Source organism: Delphinus delphis, chromosome 4 (genome assembly GCF_949987515.2).
Source record: "Delphinus delphis chromosome 4, mDelDel1.2, whole genome shotgun sequence".
Lineage (NCBI taxonomy): Eukaryota > Metazoa > Chordata > Mammalia > Artiodactyla > Delphinidae > Delphinus > Delphinus delphis.
The window spans coordinates 8,590,956-8,602,946 of record NC_082686.1 but is presented as its reverse complement, the minus strand read 5'-3'; the positions used below and the strand labels follow the sequence as shown (position 1 = coordinate 8,602,946).

The 11,991-nt window shown below is 56.5% G+C and overlaps 1 protein-coding gene across 1 annotated transcript in view; it reads left to right on the top strand.

Moving 5' to 3' along the window:
* Window positions 1–86: 86 nt before the first annotated feature.
* SIM2 (SIM bHLH transcription factor 2) overlaps window positions 87–11,991 on the top strand; it is a 44,274-nt gene continuing 32,369 nt past the window's right edge. The window contains exons 1-3 of the mRNA XM_060009799.1: window positions 87–283; window positions 8,577–8,659; window positions 11,634–11,723. Of these exons, the coding sequence (XP_059865782.1) occupies window positions 109–283; window positions 8,577–8,659; window positions 11,634–11,723 (348 nt within the window). The 5' untranslated portion in view covers window positions 87–108. The remainder of the gene's footprint in view (window positions 284–8,576; window positions 8,660–11,633; window positions 11,724–11,991) is intronic.

Here is an 11,991-nt window from a genome sequence, read left to right as displayed (position 1 = left end):
CTCACCTGGTCTGCGGGGCCCCCTTCCCCGTCGCCGCCGCTGCAGCCAGAGCGGAGCTCCGCGGGCCTGGAGCACGGCCGGGTCTAATATGCCCGGAGCCGAGGCGCGATGAAGGAGAAGTCGAAGAATGCGGCCAAGACCAGGAGGGAGAAGGAAAATGGCGAGTTTTATGAGCTGGCCAAGCTGCTCCCGCTGCCATCGGCCATCACCTCGCAGCTGGACAAGGCGTCCATCATCCGACTCACCACGAGCTACCTGAAGATGCGCGCTGTCTTTCCCGAAGGTGAGGCCGCAGGTGGGCGGCCGGGAGCGCTAGGGGGCCCAAGCGGGGGGCCAGAGCTGGCCCGGAGGGGCTGCCTGAGCCTTCCGGCTGGTGCCAAAACATCTTGGGGAGGTTGCTCCGGGAACTTCGTCTCCTCCTGGAGAGAGGGGCCAGGGCCCTGGTGCCAGAGACACCAGGCCATCTTCTGGCCCACGGCTGGGGGGTAGGGGGGGCGAACCAGGGATCGTTCCATGAGCGTACTAGTCCAATCTGGTCTTTCTTCTTTCCTTCCTTCCTTTCTTCATTTCTTTAACTCCCCCTTTTATTTTTTTCCTTCTTACTTTCTTTCCGTGGAGGGGAAGCACAGTGCACCCGGGCCGGAGGTGAAGGGTGCTTGCTGGTCCCTGGGAGAGAGTGGAGTACACCAGGAGGCCCAGGCCCTGCAGGCCCCAGCTCCCAGCAGAACACTTGCAGGGACTTGGGCCTCAGACTCAGGCCTCTCAGGTGGTCTCTTCTCTGCTCGCCGTTCTTGGGGCTGGGACTCTGGAGGTCCGGGTGGGAGAGACTCACCTCGAACAGGTGAGCCGAGATGGGGCAGGAGAGAAAGGGAGGCGGTTAATTCGGAAATGGCAGGCGGGCCTGAGCATAGTCTTCTTTTCTAGATTGGATTATAAGCCCGGAGGGGCAGGAGCCATGGTGGGCAAGGGTCGCCAGGACCCACGGGCCCAGCAGGCTCTCAGCGGTCAGAAGTGGTGGCGCACTGGGTGGGCATTCCCTGCCAGCACACGGCCCGTGGGTGACAGTAGCTGCCAGGCGGGCACCTCTGAGCAGCAGGGCTGGAGGAGGTCCGATCACCACAGCATCCCTTTTGGTGTCCCGGTGGTTCTGAACCGACCACCTTCCAATGTCTCTGTCCCCAGCCATGTTGGCCGCGGCCTGGCGGAAGGGATTAGGGCGCTTGTCTGAGACCCTCTGCTCCAGCACCTGATGGGTACCCCCCAACCTGAAGGCCGAGGAGCCACTAGAGCTGTGGCAGCCTCTGGAGCATCAGAAGCCGGTGCATGCCTAGGGAGACCACTTTAGCCACAGGGCACGGGGAGGGTCGCTGCAGAGCCGCGACAGGTGTCTCTCCAGCGCAGGGCGCCTCCATTAAGGCAGCTCCAGGCCCGGCAATCGACCTAAAGTCAGTAAACTCGCCCTCTTTGCGGTGGGCGCCCCTAAGCCTGTTATTTGTAATCGTCTCTGGGTCATAAACTGCCCTGTACACCACCTCCCGGCTGGAGCTCCTGGGGCCCGGCCCCCAGCGTGACCTCCAGCTCGGCAGCGTGCTGGCTGGGAAGCTGAGCGCCACTGGCCAGGGAGCTGAGGGGGCCAGAAGCGGTGACCTGTCCTCGCCGGAGCCTTCCAGCTGCGCTGTGCGGCCAGGCGGGCACTTTCCTCCCTGGAGCAGGAGCCTGTGACCCGGCTGCCACAGCCCAGAGCTCTTAGAAGGGAAAGTTCTTTTCCTTTCCCAGCCCGATCAACCGAGGGGCCCCCCTCCCCGCTCCTGCCCGTCCCGCTGGGAGCCGCGGCCCAGCGGACGCTATTTGTCGGCCCTCCAGCGACGTAGAGATGATTCCTCCCCTGCTGAAGTTTTCAGAGAAAATTAAAGGAGAATTGGGTTTCCTAAGAGCCGAGTCTCCTTCCAACCCTGGGAGGAGGGATGGTAACGGGTTTGCTCGGGTGAACCGTTTCTTAATCCACATACTGCAAAGCAGGTGTGGAGCCCAGACAGGACATAAGCCTTCTCTCCTGTCCCCCTCCCACCCCACTGGAAATACAAATTACAAAGACATGATCAGAAGATTAAATGATTTCAAGTGAGCCAGAAATTGAGGCCTGGAGAAAGGGGCTGATTGCTAGCCACTTGTTGTTTGGGGCTTTCCAGGAAAGCGGCTAAAAACTGGAAAGCGGTGTGTATCTGCTCCTGCAAACATTAAACTGGGTCTGTAGGTTCCAGTGCTGCGAAGCGAGGCTGCAGGCCTTGGGACCCCGAATTGCTTGGCCCTGAGCAGGTTGCAGGGGTGCGCTGGCTGTGGTCTGGCCCTTGAGCACCGGGCCCCTGTGCTTTGTTCCTAGTGGTCTAGTTGAGGGGCGGCCTGGGCGTCTCCTGGGCCCAGGAGACCATCGAGACTGGAACTCCAGGAGGGGTCGGGGAGAGCTATGTGGCCCTAGAGTTTTGGAAATAGTCCCGAACCTAAGGGGGTCCCGATTCCTCCAAAATGGGGAGCAGGCGGTGATCTAGACCGCAGCGCTTCCTGCAGCGCTGAAGCTGGGAGCAGGGGCGCTCGCCTGCACGGTGGGGCAGCAGCCTCCGGACGCCTCCCTGCGCTCGGAGGCCTGGGGCCTGCAGACTTTCCCCCTCCAGTCAGTCTGCGACTGGAGAGAAGAGGAGCTGGGTGCCTGGGGCAGAGGAAAAGAAGCGTTTAGAAAGACCTCAATTACGCAAAATGACTCGTGCGCCCCTCCCGTGGCTCTGAAAGACGAAGGGTGGGAGCGCGGAAGCAGCATCCGAAACTGATTTAAGCTGTTCTCGGGAGACTGCGCCAGGGAGGCGGTGCGGGACGCGGTGCGGGAGGCGGACGGGGCCTGGCGGAGCCGCGAGGGTCCGGACGCGGGCGTCAGGGAGGCTTTAGCGGCCAGCCCGGTCCTGCGCCGCGGCGGGAACTCCTGGACCTGCTCCGGCTCCCGGCAACGAACGGAAAGATACCGAGCGGACCCGATGTGCCCAGCGCGGCCTCGCTGTGTGATAGCCAAGCCGGATCCCTGGGTGAAGAAGAATCTAGAAGCCAAGTTAGGACTTTGGGAGTTAGAAAACGAAGAGCACAGTCCGAGGGACCACAGAAATCGCCAGACTAACCCTCAGTATTTGAGGAAATTGAGACCTGAGAGGGGCGGGCCTTTCCCAAGGTCCCTGCGAGGGCAGGGCTGGCGGGAAGGCCGCTGTGTCGCCTGTGCTTCTGTGCGCAGGAGAGGCCGCTGGCCTCGGCTCCTTTCATCACGAGACCCCCAGGCAGGAGGAGAGAAAGAGGAGCTCGGAGAAGCCCCAGGGCAGGGGCAGAGAGGCGACTGGAGCCAGGTGGACACTCCGCGGAGAGGCCAGTCCGCAAGCTTGGGGGTGCTGGCAAGCCAGACAGCCGGTTCAAGGCTCAGCTCTGTCAAGCTGCCCCGCTGGGCCTCGGTCTCCTTGTCTGTAAAATGGGCCCATTAGCAACTCCATCGCTGCGCAGGGTTCCCGGGATAGGGTATGAGGAAGCAGGCGGGCGCAGGTGGAAATCTACCGTGTTCTTACTCCAGTCAGTCATTCCTGTGAAGCTCGCTGCCTTCCTTGGGCCAGATGCGACCTTAACGGTGGCGCGCCCCACTCGGTGGACCTCCGGGACTCACTGCCTGGAGTTGGAAGCTGAGCTGTTTTCCGGGTTCCCACCGTTTTCTCCCCTTTAACTGCGAACTGAGAAGTGGAAGGTAGAAGGGCAGGGAAGAGGGCAGGAGAGCAAGGCTGGCTCCGGCAGTGGACTCGGAATTGAAAGCTTAGTGAGTTAATGTGGTTGGGAAGGCCTGCTACTCACAGGGCTCAGGGAAACGCTGGGGCCCAGGGTCTCCCTGCCCTCTTTGCAGCGTGGCCTTCACTTCTGGAGAGGGGGCACTGTGGAAACACAGAAGCACCCGGGGTGGGAGAAGTCTGCTGCTCTCTGGCCGTAGCTGCATGGTGAGCACGCTGGGCAGGATGCAGGGCAAGCTCCCCATCTGGTGATCCACGCCGGGCCCCAGGAGGTGCGAGTCAGAGCTGCGGGAGCTCCCCGGCCAATCACCAGGGTCAGGCCTCTTCCTAGGAGCTGGGGGAAGTTCCTGTGCCCAGCTGTGGGGCAGAGGGTGGCCTCCCCTCCGGGCACTTGTACTGAAAGGGCTCGAGGAGGGACTGGCTGCAGGTCCCAGCTCAGGAGTGGAGCTGGAAGCTGAGGCCAATCGTGGGAAGAGAACAGAGCCCCTCTTCCCGCTTCCCACCAAGATCCCAGACAGGTGTGGGCGAGAGAGAGGCAGGAACTGCAACACTCACCACAACTTTTTACTGCAAAGAAGTGAACATGTCACACGCACAGTAAATGGGGTTGGAGGCCTGAATTATTCCAGTGGCTGGATTTGTCTGGGTTTACATTCAGGCAGAGTCCTTCCTACTCAATGCGCGTGCGCGCGCACACACACACGTACACACACCCCTGAGTGCCAAGGGGAGGTGCGGGGGTCAGGGCGGTCCTAGAAATTGTTGTCGGGAATGGAAACGCTTTGATTTAGAGGGTTTGGTGAGGAGAAACTCGCCCTAACCCGACATGGAGTCACAGACCCGAGGCCTTTCCCTGCCGCAGCCCGAAATAATGTAGTTTGTTTTTTTTAAGTAGACTTATTTTTTAGAATAAAGTGGGTTTTTACAACCTTCTCCCCGTCTCTACTTGGAAGCCTGCCAGGCTGTGCGCCGGGTCCGGGAGGGAAAGTTCACAGAGGCGGAGCGGGAAGCTCGGCAGTGGCGATGGGAACTCCAGAACTGCGGGGGCCCTGGAGGTGGGAGCGAGGATGTAGAGAGCGGCCGCCGCAGATTCAGCTCCCGGAGGCCAGCGCCCAAGACCGGCTCGGGGCGCTCCGGGGCGCGGACTGAAGCCTGGCCGGCGCGGCGCTGGCCACGCGCGCTCCTGAGCGCGGACTTGGCCGAGGCACCCTCCCATCCTGCAAGGTCTAAGCATCAGGCGACCAAGTCTCCGGGCGCTTGCGTCGTCCGTGGTCTGTGCATGTACGACACTGGCCCGTGGCCAGGCAGGCCGGGCTGGAATCCCCTCCCTTCCCCCACCCAGAGCCAAACCCTGTCGGGGCATCTCTACCTACCACCCCCTTCACACACCCTCTGGGCCGCTGTGCAGCTGTGGGTTTCTAAAAGGGTGCAAGGGCCGGGCTTTTCAGGGACCCAGTGACCGCGAACCATTCCAAAAGCCAGAAGAGGACTGAATTGCCACCATTTTAGATACCCGAGGTTGCCCTCGGGGAAGTGTGAGAACCGCTGTCCATCCTGGAAGTTCTTAGCCGAGTCTAGACCCTTCTCTGGGGCAGGACCCATTGGTCACTGGCCACAGTAAGTCCTGCTCACGGGTCCAGAGGAAGGAGCGAACCTAACTGCCTCCTTCAGGTCTCAACTCGTGTGTCACCCTCACCTGAGAGGGTGACCCTATCTCACAGTGAGGGAACCCTGCACACTGTCCCCTTTACTGGGAAATCAGATCGTTTGTGTGATTTGGTTTATGGTCTGTGACCTGCACCTGGCTGAGGACCTGGTACAGCAGGCACCCAAGAGCTGTTTGTTGATTGACTGACTGAGCACCCAGAGAGGAGGGACCATATTTAGATAGCTTCTGTGGTGGGCAGGGCCTGGCGGGGTTTAAGCCAAACAGCCCGCTCGCTGAGTGTGGGTACAAGTGCAAGCACCCACGAACCCTTGGAGGCAGAGGGGAAAAGGGGACACTTGGCTCCCTTTCCCTCTGACCTAGTGGCTGACCCCCCTCCCCAGTGACCTGGCCAGCTGGATTCCCAGTAGCAGGGAGTGCCCATCTGATTCCCCTATTGACACATGTAGGGCAAGCAGGACCCCAAACCCTGGCCGGAAACTACAGGCCAGGGTTGGAACCTCTCCTGTCTTGCTCCCCTGCAGTCACTGGGATGGGGTGGGGTGGGGATTTCCCAGAATCAGGCCAAACAGACCACCAATGGCTGATAACCTTGGAGGAGCTTAGCGCAGTCTCTTCTTACACTCCTGCCCTCATTTTTCTAACAAATAAAGCCCTTTGTGAGGCCCAGATAAGGGCCGCAGGCCTAGTGCCTCACTTTTCCAGGAGTATGTGTGGCTTTATAGTAACAAGATGATTTTTTTGTTACAAACCTTCCCTTATTTAGTCTCTGCATTCAGCCCAGAGTAGATGTTTATGGGCCCAGGGGAAAAGTCTTGCCCATAGAGGTCCTAATGGAAGAGCTGGCAGCCCTACCACCCTGTGAGGTGGCGTGGGGCTAGGGATGCTTAAGGAGAGCCTCCCCACCATCTGCTCCCCCTTGGGTCAGGTCCAGATCCCCGCTGGCAAAGCGGAGGCATCAAGAAATAAAACGAAAAATTATAATGATGTAAGAGAACAGGCTTGGAATCATACGGAAAAATTGTCCTGTGCGGCCAATGCACTTTTTGCATGTGAGGCCAGAGCTTTCGACAAGGCTTTTGGGAGATCCAGGCAGGGGAGTTTGGTTTGGGGGTCATTCCCGAAGAAGGTGCAGATTGCCCCAGGCCCTGTCAGGAGCCAAGGCTGGAGGCGGCGCTCACTGTCAACAGGGAGCCTGGCAAAGATGGCTTGGCCCAAAGCAGGGGACGGGCCCAGGAGCAGGGTAACGGGCAGTTACAGGGGCGCCTTTGTCCCTTTTCGGACACCAGAATTCCTGGGCCCTTATTATGTTTTTTCTTCATTCAGGGCCCGGAGGCTTCTAACTTTTGGTTCTTTCCATTTCTGGTTAAATGGAGTCAACGCCACCACCAGTAGGCCGGCCTCTTGGGCTGGGGAGGAAGGACCTACCGTGAGAGCCAGTGGCCCTATAATATGGTCACTGTGGTCATCCTTGGGAGTGAGAGTGAGGTGGGCAGTGATTTCCTGGGGTTAAAGAGACACCTCCGTTCACGTGCTGGAATCTGGGGGGTGCGGGGCTGCGATCATATTTGGGAGATCAGAATATGTGGAAATTAGCCACTTCCTCATGGGGAGACCAGGATAAATCTCTAATTCTAGAGCCCAGGAGAAGAATGAAAGGCCATCCCTTTCTTAGTTGCATAATAGAAATTGCCGAAAGAAGGGTCTCCAATGTCTCTGCGGGGGCCCTGGGCCTGGAGGTGCATTTTCCGCCTGCTAGGATCGAGGGTTCCAGAAGCCGCGATGCCCCGGGCGCCCCAAGGACAGTGGGGAGACCCAGTGTGCCTGCGCGACCCTCTCCGGAAACCCACTCGCTGCCGCCTGCTTGGAGGGGCTTTTCGGTCTTGGGAATGGGCCTCGGATTCGCTCTGGTCCCTGGTCGCACACTCCCGGAGCAGCGGGCAGGGGGCCGGTCAGACCTGCAATTCTGGTGGGAGGGGAGACGGACGCACCCGCGCGACCCACAGCTCACCCGCAGGGTCGCAGCCCTGGTGGGAGGCGCGCGAGGGGCCTAGAGCCTGGGGGGCGTTCTTCGCAGGGGATGGGGGGGCGTTGCTAGCACAGCGGTCCCCGGTCTTTGCAGCCTCGCGCCCGGCCCGCGGCGCTCGCTGGAGGGTTTCGGGCCAGGCCGCCAGCAGGACGCCTGGGAGCGGCTGGGGTTCTCCCAGCAGGCGTTTAGCGCCGCAAACTCACCCGGGCGTGCAGGCAAAGCCTGGGTTCTCCGGGGACACAGCAGCTGAGCCGAGGGCGCAGGAGAGAGATGTTCTGTCGAGCTGGGCTGCCTTGGCCCTGGTGCGCCTTCTGTAACACCTGTGGCCTTCGGGGAGGTGGTGGGGGAGCAACGGAGGCCTTGGAGGGACAGTTAAGCGGAGGGGCTGCGAGACCCCAATTATGTGCCAACAAACACCTCCCAGTTACCGTCTAGTATACACACGGCTCTCCCCGCCTTCGGCCCGTACCCCACCCGCCGCTGGCGACTTAGGAGTTCGCCTTCTGGAAGCCCCCAGGTAACCCCTTCCCAGGCTGTAGCTCTTGGATTAGAAGAGTGTGGGCGCTCCTGGGGCCCCTGTGAGGGCTGGAGAGTCCGGGGCGGGGGAGGGGAGAGATTACAGGGGGTTGAAAAAGTTTGGGTTTTTTTGGTTTGTTTTGTCGTTTTAATGCCGGAAAAGCTGCCTCCAGGACGGCGAGGGCTTTACGTTCGGGCCTCTCTGTCTGGGAAAGTGCATGGCTGCCGGCGGCGCAGGGAAGGGAGAGAGGAAGGACCCTTGGGGGCATATTTACTGGTCAAATCGATATCCCCGTTTGGCTACGAGGATGGCGGATTTCACAGCAGATTAGATTACTTTGTGGCATTTCAAATAAAACGGCAATTTCAGAGCCGTGAGCACGTGGGCGACCCACGGGAGCTGTGGGCCTGGCCGGCTTGGACCCAAGGCCTCGGCGGGAATTTCTCCTCTGGCCTTTTCCTTTTTAATCAAAGGCAAAGGGGCGACGGCTGGCGGGGCGCCGGGTGCCCAGGCACCTGGCTGGGCGCTGCTGTTTACCGGTTTGCCTTATTCCCCGTCCAGGTTTAGGAGACGCGTGGGGACAGCCGAGCCGCGCGGGGCCCCTGGACAGCGTCGCCAAGGAGCTGGGATCGCACCTGCTGCAGGTAGTAGGACCGCCGCGGGGTGAAAAGCGCCGCCGCCACCAACGGCCCTGGCCCGCCCGGGTAGGGGCTCCCTTCCGACCCCACCGTCCCAGTCTCCAGGGGTCCCTCCTCAAGGAGCCCCGGGCGGATCCACAGGCCGCCCCCAGGCTGCAGAGGTCTCCCGAGGCAGCGATCGGACTTCGGGCCAATTCCCCCCAACTCCCCTCGGAGGGCCGGGACTGCGGGTGGATTCCGCTCAACCAGCCCCCCATCAACCCCACACCTGGCACCCTCTTCCCCGCCCCAGCCCCAGGACTCTCTAGCCCCCGAGACCTAGGCCGAAGCGCGCCCCTGGGTGTGGTTCAGTCCTCTCCAACCTTACTTCCTTCGGCAAACTTTTATGGAGCTCTTGCTCTGTGCCAGACGCTGTGCCAGGCGCCGGAGCCAGAGAAGGAGGGATCCGGCTGCTCTGAGCCAGGGGGAGGCAGAGCCTAAAGCGTCTGACGATTGTGTGTGTCTGGAGAGGTTGCAATAGAGAGACAGCATCAACAATTATTAGCAGTTGACATTTACTGAGAGTTTGCTACCGGCCAGCTGTTCGAAATCTTACTATATCATCTCTCTTCACCAGCCACCTAGAGTGTGTCCTATTTTTAACTGCATTTTTTTCAGAGCAAGAAGTTGAGGCACAGAAAGGTTAAGCAACATGCCTGAGGTTCCACAGCCAGTGGTGGAGCCTTGTTCAACTCAAGTGGTCCAGCTCACAACATGGTGCGACCTCCGGGGTCACCTGGCTCACGGAGGAAGTCCTTGCTTGGTTGTGTCAGCCGCTTAGCGCCCCAGCCCGGAGCCATTCAGTCCGCGGTTACTAAACCGCCCCTGACCTCGGATTTCCTTCGCGGTGTCTGGGGCTCGGGTGGGGTAACCGTGCGCACGACCGGCCACTTCCAAGTCCGCGGCTGGCGCTAGGTGGGCACAGAAACGCCTCGTGTCTCGGAATCTTTCAAATGCCCTTTACAGAGCCTCATCAACGACCCGATTCATTCCCCCTCCCGTCATTTGTCTCTGCCACCGAAAAATGCCTACCGAGAGCTATTTTGCATTTCCTCCTTCTATTTTGTGTTTTCTTTATAAGGGGGGGAAAAAAAAGTTGGCTACGGAACTCTGTGTCTTGGGTCAGCGAGTCGGCTCCGCGCTTCGCAAAAGCAGGTCTTTTCAAAACTCTTTTGCCCCAAATGCCCTAGCGTGATTTATTTTTTTAAATGCATGAGCTGGGGAAGAGAAGATCCCGGGATGTATTTGAAACCCGAGGCTTTTACAACATAAAGCTAGTGGTGTGGGAGCCGGCCGGGAAATCGTGCTCTTGGAGCCCTTCCCGCGCGCCCTTTGCTCTGCCCGCAAGCTCGGGTCCAGCTCCGTGCGCGGTATTTTAAGTGTTTGATGTTCCTACATATTATAAGTGACACTAATATCAGAGACAACTAAGTGCCAGGGAGTTCCAGTGAAAACCTGGCGGCAAAGTCAACGCCCCCAAATTTCTCCACTGTACGTTTATTTAATTCCGGAGTGTGTCTGTGGAGGGGCGGCTTTGCAGTTAATACACTCGCAAGCGCATTAGGTCGTTTGCAGCTATGAAAGCATAACCAACATTTTCCATTAAGAGTATTATTTTTTAAGCTACCGCTGGCAACCTTCAGAATTTAATTTTGATAACTTTTTCTCTCTTACTCATATGGCTGGCTGTCTGATACTATTTCATTAAATGTATCTCTTTAATTATTTCGGAGTTAAGCAAGAATGCAAAATGTGCCAAAACGTGGATAACTTCAGAAATTGCTGAATAGTTTATATCTTTGAGAAGGAGTTCAGTTGGGGAAATATTTTGTAACTGAGTTGGAAACATGAAAGTCGGGCTTATAATCAAGATGTTGATTTCAACCTCAGCACAGGGAAAGCTAATGATAGCTTAGTTGGCAAAGAAGATTTTGCAGCAAAACTGTATTTGAGACGCAGAATGTAAGGATATCTTTCAGGTTTCACTTGTACATTCTTTTTAGGCCCCCCTCCAAAGAGGGGGCGGATTTAGAAAAACCAAAGGTAATCTGGTTTCAATTACATGCTGTAAAAATAGAATTTGTGGCCAGAAATTAATTTGGAATATTTTTTTATGGGGGCAATGTTGTGGGTTGTATGGGCCTTTCACCAACTTTATTGCTTTTCTTTGGTTCTGGATCTAAAATACGAATGAGTAAATAAAATGCAGTTTCCTTTTTTCAAAATTAATTTAGTCTTTTTATCCTTGCCACACATAAATATGATCATTACCCTTTCTTTGACTTAATTACCTCTTATAATTTTACTTTTTTTTTTGAGGGCTAGCCAAGTTAGGCAAAATCAGAATATCATTTAGGTAGCTTTAATTTTTCAGAAATTGATACTTTTTCTCCTGGAATTTTGCAAAGGTTGTTTGATCTCTTATAATTAGTTTTGTAGACATAGTCTGTTAAAAATAACCAGGTATTTTATTTTCTGGGGAGTGGTAGTGTTCGGAATTTATTATTCAAATGGTACTTAGGGATAACTAGAAAATTGTGGCAAATAAAGCCTATGTTCTAGTGGTATGACATGAAATGGTCTATACAGTGGTAGATTTTCCGCTAAGTACCATAGAACTCCGGATTTGTGCTAAGTGCTAAAATAACCCCAACAATAAAGCTACTACGTTTAAACTGAGCATGATAGGACTTCTCGAATGTTTTGCGTGATTTTTGTGATGTAGATGTAAGACTGTTTTTAAAGTCCTTTAAAAGCATTTGAGAGCCTGGCTGGGGAACTAAACCTATAGTCCTTCTCTTGGCCCCGGGGCGCCGTTTCTGCATTTGACAATATGCGTTGATTGAATACTTTATACATTTCTCCATCCCAGTGCCCGTACGATGATCAGATTGAACTCTGCTGTCTGCTGTCTCTTACCCTGGTGCTTTTTCTTTTGCAGACTTTGGATGGCTTTGTGTTCGTGGTGGCGTCTGACGGCAAAATCATGTATATTTCGGAAACAGCTTCTGTACATTTAGGCTTGTCCCAGGTGCGTATTGACTAATTTTATGTACAACCAAAGTAATAAGTTAAGCGTTGGCGGATCTTGACAGCCTTACCCAACTTGAAAATGAGTCCGTCCTAGTGTCTACTTTTGTGTCTGAACGTAATCCAAAAGCGTCTTTTGCGGCCGGCCCGCGGGGCTTTTCTCCTCCGTGTTATGTTTCACTTTTCTACTTTCTTTTTCCTTTGGGGCTAATGCCTCGTAATGTCTTTGCAACAGTCAGCCTTGTCCAATAGCCTGGACTCCGCTTATA